The sequence below is a fragment of the Fundulus heteroclitus genome, chromosome 19 (assembly GCF_011125445.2).
Source record: "Fundulus heteroclitus isolate FHET01 chromosome 19, MU-UCD_Fhet_4.1, whole genome shotgun sequence".
NCBI classification, from domain to species: domain Eukaryota; kingdom Metazoa; phylum Chordata; class Actinopteri; order Cyprinodontiformes; family Fundulidae; genus Fundulus; species Fundulus heteroclitus.
This window is the reverse complement of record NC_046379.1, coordinates 29239071-29256032: the sequence shown is the minus strand read 5'-3', so window position 1 is coordinate 29256032 and position 16962 is coordinate 29239071. Positions and strand designations below refer to the sequence as shown.

The following is a 16962-nucleotide window of genomic DNA, read 5'->3' as shown; positions in this document are numbered from 1 at the left end:
GTGGTATCAGTCCAATACCTTATAGTTATAACCTAAAATGTGTGGAATAGGTTTCTGTTCTCACAATGGGACCAGATCCATAAAAAGGTCAGACTTTAGCAGTCAGTAAAAATCATAACCAGGGCTTGTAGCTCTTTCCTGCCTCCGTACCTGGACATATGGAGGCCTCATGAGGTCACAGTGCTGGGAAAGCAGCTCCGTCCGCTTGTAGAGGCTATTGAAGTCATCATCATTGGTGAGCCACTTCCTTGTCATCATCCTCCTGAGGAAAGGCTGGAAATAAGAGAAGAAATTTAAAAAAAGAAGAAAAGTTCACTTTTGCGTCAAACAATTTTTACACTTTTCCAAAACAGCGTTGAAAATGATTATTACTATTAATTAGGGCTGGGCAAGTTAACGCGTTAATTTCGCGTTAACTCATTAGACTATTAACGGCGATATTTTCTTTAACGCGCGTTAACGCATGTTGGTCACATGCTTTTATTTTGTGAAGGTCTGTTGCTGCGGTGTAGGGGTTTGAATCAGAACAGTAGGTGGCGATAATGCGCCAATAACCTCGCTGTCAGCCAAGCCTCGGATTCAGAGGAAGAAAGATACTGGCCGGAAAAAAACAAAGCCGACATGCGGAAGGCGGTGTTTCCCGCAGATACCGCGAGCGAGCTTAGGCGAGGCGAGGCGAGGCGAGGCGGTGAGTTGGCGGCCGGAACAAGTTTTGTGCGGTGCGGAGCGGAGCGGGGGGGGGGGGGGGGGGGGTCTGCATCTACGCCGTCGGTGAAGTCGCTTCTCGTTTCAAAGTATCCATGTGTTTTTGCCTGTTTTCCCCCTGCCATTCACTATATGCGCGCGAGAAAGCTACAACAAAAAACCGCGTGTCAACGTCAAATAAACGCAAGCATATCGAGTTAGCAAGCATTTCAGTTTAAAGTTCTTCCAGCATGGAATATGACAGAAACAAGTTAGTTGGAACCACTGCCAAGTTAAACTTTGGTATTGAACATAAAATGGTAATGCTGCTCCCTGCTGTTACCTCAGAAATTGCCTGTTTTTGGTAGATTTTTTCCCCATAAAGAGAATTCCCTGTCAGTGGCAATAAGCTTTAATTTATTATTATTGCTATTTTTTGTTTTACATGTTTAAGTTGAGCTTTACACTAAATATGTGTTACTGATAAGTGCTACAAATGTTACAACACTTTTGTTCATATGGCAGCAGAACATTAAAATAAAAGTGCTCTTTACACTACTTTTGAATTCATTCTTGGAGTTTGTAAATACAATGCGATTAATCGCGATTAATCGCGATTAATCAGTGCGATTAATCGCGATTAAATATTTTAATCGTTGCCCAGCCCTACTATTAATATAATGAAAACTTATCAATTTCACATTGTGGATGATACAGGAGGATCAGATAAGGTACTCCCTGCCAAACTCCTATTTTTATTCTTATGGGAATCTGAGTCTTCTTGATATATATATATATATACATATATACATATATACACACACATATATATATATATATATATATATATATATATATATATATATATATATATATATATATATATAAATAAAAAAATGCGAAAACTGAATTTTTATTTTATTTTATAAGATTTGTTAGCACTGGAAGAGTACCAAGGAAATATTTAATTAACATTCAAAATGCATTTCTTCACAATAATCATAATTAGGATGTGGCTATACTGGACTGGCTCACCCTATTTGCGCTTGTCTGGCTGCAATCCTTGAAACAATGTAAAGGTTAAAAAAAATTAAACATTTTAATTTAGTAATTTTCATTGTTCCTTACTTTCCATCTTCTCTAATGTCTGAAGCTGTGCACTTCTGTTAATTCCCTCATTTCTAGAAATCTAAATAGTATTTCTGACAACATCTTTAAGACGCAGTGATCTGCTTTTCAGTTCCTCGTCTGAAAAACCACAAAAGAAACAGCTGTGCTTTAAGAGGAAATGAATGGATGAAATCAGGAACAGAGAGTTTACCTAATAAAGCTTGTTTAGTATTTGCAACACTGGTTTGCCATTACCTTGACATCCTCTTTATACTGTTCCTCCAGACTCTGCATTAGCCTGAGAATCAGATCTTTCACTTCTCGTTTGAACCCTTCCACCTCCTTTGGACACCTGTCCTGGTATCCTTCCATGTATTGCCTGTAGACCAGAAGAGGACAAGAAATTTAAAGTTTAGAAAACATAAACCAACGCGTGACTTTTACCACAGCCTTTTGCAAGCGTGGCTCTGCCCCTTAGGTGTTTTCATGTTTTGTCACTTTACAGTCACAACTTTTGATTTTTATTTCATTCTATTTAATAAACCAACACAAAGTAGAGATAAACTGACTAGCGCAAGGTTTTCTAAGGCATTTGCATTCAGCCCCCCTGATTTAATACTTTGTAGAAGCACCATTCATTGCAAATACAGCGGCAAGTTTTTAAGGATATGTCTAGGGCTGGGCCTTTATTGTATCGTTTGATTGTTATCATGATAAGAATTTGGATTTATCTTGACAACGATAGATTCCTACTATAGGTTTTTGAAAACAAAACTGCCAATATTGTCAGGATTGTTATTTTTGCTATGTTCTCAACTTTTGGTTTAATGAAATCATCAATAAACATCAATACATAAAAAAATATGAAACTGAATAATGTAATCCACACTCTTCCTAATTTCATTTGAAAAATATTTTGATTATTGTGTCTAAGCGTGACCTTGCACGGATAAGCGAGTATAGACAATGGATGAATGCCTAAACTTCCTCTAACTACACATTAATGCACTACTTAGTGTTGGTCTATAACAGGGATCTTCAACTCCTGTTCTCAGGTACTTAAGGTCCAGCACCTTAGGTGACTCTTCTTCAGCACAGCTGAGTCAAATAATCAGGTCATTGGTAGGACTCTGGAGAACCTGACTGCATGCTGAGGAAGTCATTCAGCCATTTGATCCAGGTCTATCGGATCAGGGACACATCTAAAAGTTCCTCGAGGACCGGAATTGAAGACCCCTGGTCTATAATATAAAATCCTAAATAAACAGAGGAACCTTTGGTGTTTTGCTGTCAAAGGTACCAAATGTGACAAAGTTCCAGGGGTTTGAATACTTTTCTAAGGCACTTTAAGTAGCCCCCTACTTTAATCAATGAGAAGTGTTAAAGAGGTGATGAGGTGGCGTTGGTGGTATTGCTTGTTCGCAGTACCTTTTCAAATTTATGGCAGAGGCCTTTCTGTGATGAGAGAAACATGTTTATCCAGTTATGTGTGTGGTATAATCAGGCTCTAAGCATGTAACATGATCCCCATTTCCTAAATAGATTTGGCTTTGTTAGCTTGACTCGTCAGTAAGTATTCCTCAACCTAATGCCTAGACTGGGGTCGTCCACTGCTCTCTTCTGCAGGGAAGGTAAAGGGCTCCTATAAGGCTCCTGCCAGCTCTACTTTAAACAGTGCAAGTGAGGGAAATGGTTAGATGAACATGTTGCTTTAAACCTCAGAGCAGACAGAAGCAGACGTAAGCTTTGCAGCATAAAGACTCACTGCTAAATCTTAGACGCGTCGTTGAATGAAACCATGAATACACAGAAGCCTTGAAGTTGAGGCTGAAAAGGTCAGCTGTCGTGGTTTTGGGGGTTGAGTAGAAAGCGTGCATGCTCTGAGTACTTTCACTTTTGCTCCACGTGTTATAGAGCCGGTTCACACACACTGCTCTGTTTCCATGAAATCACATGTGTTGTCACTCTATCCGAGGCTCACATGAGAGACCTTTCAGTTTAAATGGCAAAACCAAACTGTAGTACCTAATTATTCTCTTCAGCTTTTCACAAAACCACTTCCTAAACAGACAAGCTTGTAAAATTATTCCCCCGCCCCTCCAAGTAGGAATCCCATTTGATCTTCACTTAAACACTGTTTCTGGGAAATTACCAGCAGAGAGATGTCTTAGGGATGACTCATTCTAACAAAAGCTCCCGAATCTTTTTTTCCCATTGAACTTTCAACAACTGAATCACTATAGTTCAACACACAGACACAATGGAAGATAATAATACTTTTTTTTCTTTTTTTTTTTTGCAAAAATGCGAATTAGAAAACCAGAGTACTTTCTAAATAAACGCCAAATCAAAGACAAAACATAAAAAAAAAACAACCTTACTCTTAAACAGATAATCCAGGATTTTTGAAGCGAGGTTCTGTTGAAGTATTGTAATCAGTACATAGTTCTAAACCTGCACAGCTCTACTGGGGCTACTTTACATTTCCACATGTAACATGTATGGTATGATGGTGCCCGCAGGATGCCATGTTCCTCACTGATTCCTTCTACTGGTTTTAAGATAAGCTTTTAGGATAAAGCCGTTCATCCAGGTAATTCTCAACTGCTTGAAGTGTTAAAGCGGTGAATACATACATGTGTTTTTTTAATTTCTTTTAATTATTATTTGGCTATTTCATAAACCAATGACGGCTTCAAACACAAGTTACTTTTACTGCCGGCCAGTTGTGAGAAAAACGCATGCGGACAAAAAGAAATCTCCACCTTCTCGCCACAGTTCAGAACCCAGGTGATGCCTCTGACTCCCTATCTACTAGATCCCACCTAAACTAAAAGACAACGCAGAGTTCAGAGTACCTCCTACTCTGAGCCATCCCTCTGTCCGATTGCTTTACATAATCACAGGTATCTATCTTATGTAAATATCTGGCAAATGCAAACATGACAATGGTTGTGAAAGTTCAAAAATGAATATCTGAACCAACACGTGAAGCTTTTAATCTTGGAGGCCACTTTAATCTTCAGCTGCTGAAACCAGCTAGTCACCAAATGAAGACGCCAAGACCCTTTATGTACTGCAGATGTCATTCGCTTATAAGCTGTTAGGAGAATCTAAACCTAAGAAAAATAACCCAAAGTTATCCGTTTAAATCTTTGTCAGCACACAGCTGTGAAGCTTTTGAAAGACTAATTACTACATAGAAAGCTTTAAGTCTAATATTTGGTTGTACCTGACCGAAACTTCTTAAACAGCTGCAAGAAGCATCTCGCTGAAGTTATCTCAGCCAAAGGAGTCAAACTAGCAACTGGAGGGAGGGTGTCCTATCTTTTTCCATGGCCAAAAATATATTTTTTGTTGATCTTTTATTTTAATGAGCAAAACAAATAACATTTTTATTGTTTGGGTTCAACTACTGTCTGTTCCAGACATTTTTTTATTGTATCTTCTATTGATGTCCTGATTTATTTACCTGACTGTACTTTTTCTGTACTGAAATTGATCCATAAGTATCAACATAATTAATACAAAAACAGAAGTAGAAAAGTCTTGGTGTTTAAATAGTTAATGTTCAAATATCCACCAGAAAAGGGGGCTGGGGAAGAAGGCCAGCAACAAATACCAGAGTGAAAACACATTAAACGTGGCTTCTGGATCTTCCATTCCTCTCCCTCTTTCTAGTGAGTGCTCACTTTGTGGTTCCTGCGTTTTCAGAGTTTCAAAAAAGTGACGTTTTTAACAGAATCCGGTTTTTAACTTTTAAACAAAAACTCATTGACCCATCGATTTAATCTGACTGCAGAGTCATTGAGGTGCAAGCAGGCAGTACTACTTCCATGCCACCTTTGGTGTAAAAAGAATACCGTGTTTTAAAGGGAGTAACATGCTTTATGCAAAGACCCTTCCTGTTCTAAAGCTCGCCACCCGCAGCTAAGCCTGCACAAAGCCTAGTTCAGTTTTTCCTTTCTCTTTTCCGGGGAGACAAAGCAGGCTGCCAGCTAGTGGGTTTGGCATCCAGGGCCTCTGCGTTGCATTATGGGTATTCCTGTGAAATCACGTGACTTACTGTAATGCAGCAAAGCTGTTAATGTAGGTTATGTGATACTCTGTCCACAGAGGCTGTGGCTGGAGGGCGCTGCAGTGATGCCTGAACAGGGTTTCAAACCTAAAGAGGAAAGAAGAAACCATAAGTTAAAAGGAGAAACGAAATGGATGAAGCAGGAGATTTCTCATCCCTTTCACTTTTTCACATTTTGGTTAGTTAGAACCACAGACTTCAATGTTTTTTTTTATTAGAATTGTATATATATATATATATATATATATATATATATATATATATATATATATATATATATATATAGTATGATTTAATTTAATATTTCTCATTCACATTTTATGTTTTTATCAACAAAAAGTAATACATGATGATGACAAGTGAAATAAACTATACAGAATTCCTTCCAAATAAACATTTTGAAATTTGGATGTGCATTTATATTAACAACCCTGTTTTCTGCATGTAGGCAAACAGATTTAGTTTTTGGCACAACTGACCCGATCACTTACTTCCCAACGGTTTGAACATGTGCACCTCAAGTGGGACTTTCTAACAATAACTCTCCTCTATGCATTATCTCATAAAGGCCAGATTTATGAAGTGCATGACTAATAATATTTTTGCTGTCAACAGATTCTTCCACCAAGCCTTGGACATTTCCTCCAACGTTACTAAGTGCTTCTTTGCCACTTTGATGCCATCCTTACCAGGCTGGTAAGTTTCGATAGACAACTGTAAGTTTGTAACTACCACAGATTAATGAGGTGTTTAAAGCTCAGGATATTGTTTTTTTTTTTTTAACGCTGTGATAATCTTCTCCACAACTTTCTCCATGACCTGTCTGCTGGGTTTCTTGGTCTTCATGCCACTGTTTGATCACTAATGTTCTCTAACAAACCTCAGACAGGAATCCTCAGAATAAATGACACACAGGTGGACTCTGTGTAATAATCCAGTTGTATCTGAAGATTACACGGGATTTTATTCAGGGCCATCAGAGTAAAGGAGACTGAAAACAGATGCAAAACATACTTTTTAGTTTTTTTTTTGTTTTTTTTTTAAAACATTAATTACTTTTTAAGAGCATGTGTCATTTTCCTTCTGCATCTCCAATTTTGGACTATGAGTTGGTCTTTTATACAAGATTCCATAAAAATCTTTATGCGGCATAATGTGGGACATAGCTATAGGAAAAATAAATAAGTGAAAAGGTCAATGTGAAAAAGTTTAGGTGAAATTAGCAATTTTGTCAGAGACCTTGATAATGAAACTGAGTATTACTAAGTACAGAGAACTGACCTCAGTGCCTCTAATCCATCTAACTAGACATTTAATTTTTTTTTTTTTTTTTTTTGATTTGTTGTAATCTGGCAGGCTTGTTTTATCTCTGCAACAACATTAAAGGTTTTTCTTTAGTTTTTAAAATAGATGTAAGTGTCCTTGTCTGGTTAACAATGAATTCAATAGCTAAACAAAAATATGTGGTAATATTTTCTTTGTCTCATTCAGTGATAAATTACACCAAACCTGCCTGATCACAATGCCACAGATGACTGGCCTTGCCATGACTTATAATGGTGACTAGCTTTTGGTGCTTGTATGACCTTAAAATAAGTGCATGTTCGTAAATCTTTTATTTTTTTCATCCTACCTCTCAGGGAAGGTTTTCAGCTCCTCAAGGCATGAAGCGATCACTTTCTGTACCAGTTCAGGGTCCAGTTTTCGGGAGTGGACCACATTTGCCTGGACTTTCTGAAGACACATAGAGAATCAGTTCAGGACGGCAGGCTGCAAGCTTCTCACTGCAGGAGGAACAGGAAGTTCTCTGCTGCCACCAAGTGGATGCAATCATAAATTACACGTTGAATTATGTCATCTTCTCATTGTCATTTCTTTGTATCTTATCCCAGAAGAATTTCAAGACTTACATAAAGTCATTGAAAATAAATATAACAATGTCTACGTCACAGTTTGTGACACTGTTACAATTAACTGAATTTTACACAAAGGGAATTTAAGTAAGCCCAGTGTAGAACTGGTTCAAATGTTGCTAGTAAATTGTGAGTATGTGTATAAATGGGATTATAAACCACTTAAACTAAAACACATAACAGATCTGGAAAATAATCTGTATTTTCTTTGTTTTGTTTTTTTATCTCTTTCAACCATAATGTGAGATCATTTCTGACAGAGCACTGAAACAATACACCATAAACTACATTTTGGAGAGTATTAAACATTAGCCATTCAAAAAATGCAATCCTTGTTTATAAGTATGCCATTTGTACTCTAACAACATTAACTACTTTATTTTAGTAAGATGTCCCATCTAAACATTTTGATTAGAATTACCACGGAAGATGTTTGGTCAGCTTATATTCTCATGCATGTGCCATCCTGCAGACTCGGCAGAATAACAGTATGGCCGAAATGTTTCTGCAGGTTTTTAATGAATGAATACACTCACTAGGTGATTTTATAAGGTAAAACTTTCTGGTACTGGGTTGGGCCACCTTCAGTTTTGCCTTCATTCTTCGTAGCATAGATTAAACAATATGTTTGAAACATTCCTGAGAGATTTTAGTCTATATTATAATGTCAGCTGGACATCCTTGATGGGAATCTCCTGTTCCACCATTTCCCAGCAGAAACATACCAGCAGACTTCTGCTGAGACCAGAAGAAGTTATATTCACCATGTCTAGATGCATTGAGTTTATGATTAAGTTAATAATGGAGGAAATGTTTATATATATATATATATATATATATATATATATATATATATATATATATATATATATATATATATATATATATATATAGGCATGATAAGTTAAATTAGGCAAAAGAACTCAACACCTATTAGCAGCAAAGGAAGCAGATACATTGGTATAAACCAACACATTAGAAAAAACATTTATATACGGTAAATGTTATTTAAGTTTTATACATACAATTATAAATAAAGGCTCGCTCATAATGCACATTTATTGAAAAGAAAATATTCACATCAATCCTTCCATTAGCTAGCAAAAACAACTAGCATTAGATTAATATTTGCTTTTAGTTTGAATTTTCTTTCTTTATTTTGTTAAAAATGTTCCTACATTATATTCCAACTGTTTTTTTTACTTGCTTTAATTCTGTTTTTATATTACAATGTTTTAATTATGTAAAGCACTTTGCATTGTCCTTGTACTGAAATGTGCTAAACAAATAAATCTGCCTTGTTGAGATGGTCGCACACTATCCCGCAGAACGTAAACGTAAATTGTTCATTTTCAGTGTTTTGATTGGACGATCAGAGCTTGAGGCCAGAGGATTTTTTACCTACGGTGGTCTACTGACAGCATGTTGTGCTGCGCACTGTGATTTCAGATCTTCATTATTTAAACAAACATCTGATATTGTCGGCCCCAATATCAAGACGCATCGAGAGGGTTTAGCCCACTGAGCTTGTCAGTTGTCTGGCAGGCTTAGATATGTAGACACAAATGTTTCTGACAGAATTTTATTGGTAAAGTAATCTGATTTTTACAATATTACTCTATAAAGAACGATCCTGTCCTGTTGATTACTGGAAACAGAGCTCACTTCACTGTTGATATAAGCAGATGCTTTATACTTCCACTTGATCAACAAAGGACAATTTCACAAATTACATGTCTTTAAAGTTTAAGTCAATAGCAACAGGACTGGAAACTTTTGTGTTGATGGGTGACTTGATTTTTGTTACTGATTGGTTGGAATTGAACCCATTTAAATTTCTTTTAGCTTTCTAATCAGAAATATTCATTGAAACACTAATCTATTTTTATTAGTTGACTTCAAGCACTTTAATTCATCAGTATGGGGGGACAGCATATTGGTCTTACGGTCCAGATGTCCATGGGAAAAGGAGATTGAAGAAAGTTGTCTTCCTGCTGGGGCTCCACTCTGTCTTTCCAAACACTCTCATATTCAAGTTCGATCACTCTGTCCAGTGCAGCACTGATGTCCTCCTGCAGCAGCGCACACAGAGAGAAGCAGCAGGACAGCGCTGTAAAAACATTGCTCACAGGAGGAAGGAAGGAGATCGGCATTTAAGGCTCAAACAGTTACTCAGAAATTAGCTTTGAGCTGAAATCACGATTTCCTGTTTGTAAGTGACAATGAAATCTTAGGATGTCGATATTTTTCAGTTTTAAAACATTAGGACCTTCGGTATCCCAAAATTAAGCAACACGAAGAAGGATGACAGTTTGCTTCAAAGCTAATACTGGCAACAAGGCAAATCTAACAAGTGACACAAAATTCAATGGACTTTTACGATAACAGAAATATGATCAGAGAAACTCATTTAGTATAGTAATCCTGCCACTGGGAAGCTTAACGGACACAAGTATAATAATCAGAGCCAAAAATTACCTTATTTGATATATGAAACTTTGATATATGAAAATTTGAAACTGGACAGAGTGTAAAGGTCTTAAACACACAAATCAAGACTACAACCAAAAAGCAACATTCAATGACTGGGTGCAGGAAAAAAGAGCTGTGGATCATGTGCCTCTCCACTCTTCCTGCAGACCGTGGGACTTTGAATTCCAGCTACAATCCACGGCCAAGGTTGTGGGTAAATACAGCAGTGTTTTGATCAGCTTCTAAACAGTAAAACCTCGGAACAATTGAAGGATGAGAACGGATTACCATCTGACAAGATGAGACCCACAACATGCAGTATTTCAGAGTAATTTGTTGTAGTCAAAATCTTATATGTAGATTTCTAAATAAAGAGATGTAATGTGTGTCCTAATTAAATCATTTGGCATATAAATTAGCTTCAGTTCTTTTCTGTATGCCACAGAAACCTGGAGAAATGTATAAATATGTTTATTTCTCATGAGATTTGTGTCAGCCTGTGCTCTGGTCAGCTTTTTTCATACCGAGCTGCCTCATCCATGTCTGTGTGCATATTCCTTCCTTTATTGCTGCACAGTCATGGTGAAAAAGGAAGAGCCTATCCCACAACTTCTTCTGCTAAATTAGAAACATGAAGTTGTCTAAAATTTCTTGGTAAGCTGACTTGGTTTCATTTGAAGTAAGCGACTTAGCCCAACTCCAAGACACCATCCGTCATCTTACCAAGCTCTAAATCTTCCACATAGCTCACCGTACAGGTTAAAGGATGCATTTTTCCTGCTTATCCTGGCTGGTGTGGTTGGGTCCAGGGGCCCCACTTTCATTATTTCTAACTACTTATTCGTTTTTTTCAGTATGCTTTTTTTTTAAAAACAAATGTTTCTGCCTACTTTATAGTAAAGCACTGTGTGATTTTTTTCAAATCTGCTTTATAGTAAAGCACTGTGGGATTTATTTTATCTTGAAAGGTGGTATGAAAAACAGGACTTTTTTAACTTTACCTTTGATCTGAAGCAGTACTTCTCAAAAAGCTGCTCAAGGAAACCTTCCTCTAGCTGCAGATCAGCACTTTCCTGTGCCATGTCTGGCTGCAAGGAGAAACTTCCCATGATCTTCTCACTGTCGGAGTGAAACAGGACACTGGTCACATGTCACAAGGTCATTGGGGCCTGCTGGCATTCGAGCATACTAAAAACATCGTGTCCCACTGAGGGAAGACCTCATGTGAACCTTCACGGAGTCAGATCTAATCATACTTTTCTATCATGGGGTGAAAAATCCTAAAAACAATACAATCTAACATTAATTACGGCCCACAAATGTCTGAAAATGAACACATGTAATCAGGTTCAATAAAACTTTAACATCCATGTCCACATTTCAAGTTTATAATATTGACAGATTTTAACCCAAAGTAAGTAAAAAATGCTTCTCTGGTCTTGACGTAACCTGATATGAATGTCTCCATTCTGCCCTGTGGGTGAAGCTCTTTTTTTGCTGTTACTTTTAGCCTCCAAAATTGTGTTTTAAGCACAATATATTGGGCTGGTGTGGCCTGATTCAACAATAAAAAAACCAAATGTCAGCACAATTGTTAGTGCTGTTTTAAAAAAAATAATACTTCCTCCTCGCTCCTCCTTCATGGTGGCACTCCAGTTCACCACTGGTGTTATTTACTGTCCAAGCATGCCTGTGTTCACTGCTGATTTTTGATGCAACCTATGGGTATGTTATTGCATTCAATACCTTGCAAAACTATTTATGTCAAACTGAACTTTTTACACACAAAATCCTACACAACTGTGAAGTTTTAGAACAATGAGATAAAGAGCAATGAGCTTTTCATATGCTATTATTTCACATGATAGAGTTTTTTTTTTTACAAACTACGCATTGGCTATTCCTGGGTCGATGCTTTATAAAGCCATCGTTCACTGCAAAAACAGCGTCTTTGGAAGTATGTCAAAATTGCCGAAGGTCAGTCAGATTTAATGGAATTACAGCAACTCAGGCAACATAAAATTGCTGTGCGGGTTCAGCCCATGCTGGGGCATGGATAGCGCCGACTTCCTGCAGTCAGTGACTTCCACACAATGCGTCTCCTTCTGATTAGTGTTCCACTATTGGCCTCTAGAGTAGTAAACATGTTCTCTGGAGGGACATCTTCTGCATCTCTGTCTGGCAATCCAGTGTGTGAGTCGGAGTTTGCCAGATGCCAGGAGAACAACACATGCCTGACTGCATTGTGTCAAGCATACTAGCAGATTTAGCCACAGAGTGGATTACGGCAAAAGACAAAACAAGATCAAGATGTGTGAGTTCTTTTACCAGGCAGTGCACATACCATCCACTGATGACCATGTTTAGAAAATATGCCTGTCACAGCTTAGACACAGACACAGCTGCGAATCGAGCAACAAATCTAAGTTCATCATCTTTGTGAAGTTTGAGAACAGCAGATTGGCGACCCATCCCTTCACCCCTTTACCTCTTGTATTTGTTAAGAATCCAGTCCAGGAGAGCGTACAGATCCTTCATCTCAGTCACCTGTGGCTCCAGCTTCCTCAAGTGAAGCCCGACAATTCTGTGGTAGCTCTTCACGTAGTTGCTAAAGACCTTAAAGCTGGGTGGGTAGGACCATCTCAGATCCCGATTTACATTCTCCAAATCCTGGACAATGGTTTTTCCCAGGAGTCCAAGATGAACCGCCAACCAGGACGGATTCTGCTCCTTCTTCTCCAGATGAACACTGTTCACCTTGACCTGCACACCTTCAGACACCGCCTCCTTCCAGGCCTCCATCCAGCTGTCTGGCAGCCCTCCTCGTTCCTCGGCCCTTTTCTCCTCCTCCTGGATGATACGAGCCACATGGACCAGCAGTGCTTTGTTCCTGGCAGGAAAAGAGTTGGAATCACAGACTATGGTGCAAATCTTTTTCCTAAGGTCTGTATAGAGGAGGATCAGGTCTTTTTCTTTCTTTGCCAGTTCCACAGGAGCGTCATCAGGAAATTGCTCTTGCTCCTTCTGAAGCTCCAGTCGCATGGCAAGCAGGTTCAGATGAGCCTCCTCCAGCACCTCCATCTCTATCAGCTTGTTGATCTGCATAACTGAAGGTAAAAAGGTAAGAAAACAGGTTGAAGTTCTGGATTTGTAATAGAATCTACAAAGTCACTTAGATATTATTACAACTCTTCCAATTTTACTCTAACCTACTGGAAGCCAAATAGTTTGTGTTCAAACGCATTTGCTGTTATTTGAATTCCTTGATAATTTGTGACAAAATACATTTTTGATATGCTAACTGTCGGGATTACATGTCCTGCTGCACCACCTCAGCCACACAGGAACGTTTGCCAGGATCCATGAGCCTAGACATCCTCCACCAGAAGCTCACCCAGCTGACAGCCTCGGCCTCCACCTTTCAGTGGATCTCCTGCTTCCCAACTGACCGGCGGCAGCAGGTGAGGCTAGGCATCATCTTTCGTGGAGAAAGAACCACCAACACAGCTGGTCTTTCTAGTGTGTATTCTCTTTCCATTCATATTGTCTCGGTACACAAATGACTGCACCTCAGCGGACCCGTCTGTGAAACTTCTGAAGTTTGCAGACGGCATCGCGGTCATTGGTCTGGATCACGACCATGACGAGTTTACATACAGACAGGAGGTGGAACCACCTGTAGCTTAACCCGATGAAGACAGAGGAGATGATGCTGGACTTTCAAAGCATACCTACACACTATACTGTGGGTCAATTCCGGTTCCAAGGAACCAACCTTTCTCGGGGTTTGATATGTTCCTCCTCACAGTTTTCAGAAGACGGCCTAGCAGTTACTACACTTCCTGCAGCACCTCAATGAGTATAACATCCACAGGAGCAGTTGGTCATCCTCTACACTTTCATTATTCAGTGTGTTTTGTGCACATCCATCATTGTCTGGTTGCCGCTGCCACAAAACAGGAGAGGTCCAAACAGTTCTGCAAGAAGGATCATCAGGGCTGACCTTTCGTCCATCCAGGACTCATATAGGCCTAGGGTCAGGAAAAGGGCAGCTAACATCGCTGCAGATCCCTCACATCCTGCACACTAACTGTTCAGACTTTTACCTTCTGGTCAGTGTTACAAGCAATATTTATAAAACACAGCTGCCACAGAGATAACTTCTTCTCTCAGGCTGTCAGCTTGTTGAACATCTAACAATCGGAGTGCCTAGATCGTTACCGTGTGTATTTGCACCAATCCAACCAGGTCTTTGTCTTTTGTAGAAGTTTGTATGTATACTGTTTACTTGCAAACAATATTTCTTTATTTGTTCTTAATATGTCTTCATTGGGATCAAAGGGAAACAGAAGTTAAATCCCTTGTTTGTATACACAAACTTGTCAATTAAAGCTGATTGTGATTAGTGAATACACCAAAACTAAATGCTTTCGACATTAACCACTGCATGTCTCAATGCAAAGTTGTAGCTACTCCATGATGATTTAAAATTAGTCATTTTTGGTATCAGTGTCGGTATCAAAAAGGAATTTGTGATGAACAACAATATGGAAGAAGCTGAAATGAAATCACATGTTCTATGGAGACATGTTTTCTCTTGATTGTGGCTGCCAAAACAATGCTAGATTTGCAACTTTGCACTTTTGGTCAATTCATACATGAAGCTGAGCCAGATGCCAGAGAACATCAGTTGGTACCACTCTGGGGACATACGTATCACGGTACAGATGAAGGAGCAAGCTGTCCCTGAGCTGACTGCAGTAGATATCAGGAAGGCTGAACGATGCTACTCTCTATAGATTTTCATTTCTATCTAACAACAGAACGTGCTACACTGGAGATGTTCACACATTTCCTTCCTGATTTTGGGCATAAAAAGAAGTCGCTCTCAATTTAAACCTAGTGACACATTTAGTTGCACTGTTGCCAAGAAGACCCTGAGTTCAAATCCCTGCCTTTCTGCATGGAGTCAGCATGTTCTCCCTGTGCAGGCGTGGTGTTACTCCGGCATCCTCCCACAGTCCAAAAACAGATTGTTAGTGATTGGTCTCTCAAAATTGCCCTTAGGTGTTTGTTCTGTGTGTCTCTATGTTGTCCTTTGATAGACTACCCTGCCCTAAAATAGATTATCTTTCAACATGAACCTTTACACTACACGCGTTGCCTGTGATGTTGTGCGTTTATAACACAGACAAGATTACTGTCACTAGCTGCTGGCGTTGTAAAAACAGATAAAGTACAGACGAAGTAGGATGACCGGACAATGATGAGACAAGATTGCAGTTTCAGATTGTTGTTTGTCACAAGATGTGTGGAGAACAGAAATTACATTTCAACCTTTGCTACAAAAAGTATTTACATGTCTAAATCTATTGATTTTCAAGACGCATGTTGTAAATTAAAAACGTATCCCCTCAATTCAGATTTTATCTATATAAATGTACACTGTGGAAAAACATATGTTACTGGTTTCTTCCTGTATACGTATAGAAATTTATCTAAAAATCAAAAATAATGCAGAAGTCTAAATATGCAATAATACAGTGCTTTGCAAACAAATTCATGCCCTATAATCTTATTGACATTTTGTCATGTTAGAACCACAAGCCCCAATGAATTTTAGTGTGATTTTATATGACACCCCATCAAAGTTGACCATAATTATGAAGTGGAAGGAAAGGATTAATTTTAACTTTCTTTACAAATAAATTCTGGGAAAGGATGTGTTCATGTACATTCAGCCCATGAGGCAATACGTGTCAATACCAGTTTTGCACATGTACAGATATAACATTTTGCCCCATCCTTCTGTGCAAAGTAGCTCTGGTTCAGTTTGTTTTAGATAGAGCATCTGTGCTTCCACAGGATTTTATTTAGGGATATCAGAATTATAGGACTGAATACAAAGCATGCCACACTTTCTAGCTTTTTTTATTTAAGAACACAAACTCTCTCCATTCACATTTGCTTCAACTCAGTGAAGAAAAGACAGAATAAAACCTAAATAAATGGATTGTGAAGGCATACGATGATGTGTAGGGGTGTGTACCTGACAATGGTGTTTGAGGTATTTCAGGTAGTGAGTACGACTCCTCAATCTCGTCCAACACCTGCTCCTCCTCCGTTTCGTTCTCCCCCGTCCTTTCGGTCAAGACATCAGAGATGGGAGATTCCTGCTTGGCTGCCTTATTACTGTCCTTTTTAAATCTTAGACTTCTACGAAGGGAGGCTCCTTTCTTCAAAATGGAGCCCCCCAGACTAGACATGTTGGGATCTGATAATGGAAAGCACACAGTTTCAGTAAAGTAGCAAAAGTCTGTTGTTTTCATATCAATGAATGCACCATTGTAAGCGCTGTCAACATGTGGATGCTGTTTCTCACTGCAGAAGACTCAGTAAGCTATTGCAATTTAAGAAGCAATTTAAAGAATGCTGTATTTTCCATGGCATGCAGAAATAATCATGCTGTCTCTTCAGAATGCCAGGGAGCAAGAGAGAGTAAGGCTTTCAGCAAATAACAGGAAGGCTGAAAAAAAAACTGCAGCAAATTTGCTCAACTTTGTAATTTGACTGTCACGGAACATACTGGATTTGGAAATGTTGATATCCATTTGGATATGTCAGTGTCAAGATAAGGCTCATGATTCTGAAGGAACACTGTTGTTTCATTATGCTGGTAAGGCTAAATGCTTCTTCTTTTGGATT

The 16962-nt window shown here is 38.6% G+C and overlaps 1 protein-coding gene across 2 annotated transcripts in view; it reads right to left on the bottom strand.

Moving 5' to 3' along the window:
* Positions 1 to 16962, bottom strand: part of exoc3l4 (exocyst complex component 3-like 4) — a 52332-nt gene that overhangs the window by 26645 nt on the left and 8725 nt on the right. For both annotated transcript variants that reach the window (XM_012875977.3, XM_036150521.1), the window contains 8 exons: positions 16307 to 16531; positions 12746 to 13364; positions 11259 to 11376; positions 9732 to 9857; positions 7506 to 7606; positions 5861 to 5959; positions 2050 to 2173; positions 151 to 273 (listed from right to left, as the gene is read on the bottom strand). In XM_012875977.3, coding sequence (XP_012731431.2) covers positions 151 to 273; positions 2050 to 2173; positions 5861 to 5959; positions 7506 to 7606; positions 9732 to 9857; positions 11259 to 11376; positions 12746 to 13364; positions 16307 to 16531 — 1535 coding nt within the window. The remainder of the gene's footprint in view (positions 1 to 150; positions 274 to 2049; positions 2174 to 5860; positions 5960 to 7505; positions 7607 to 9731; positions 9858 to 11258; positions 11377 to 12745; positions 13365 to 16306; positions 16532 to 16962) is intronic.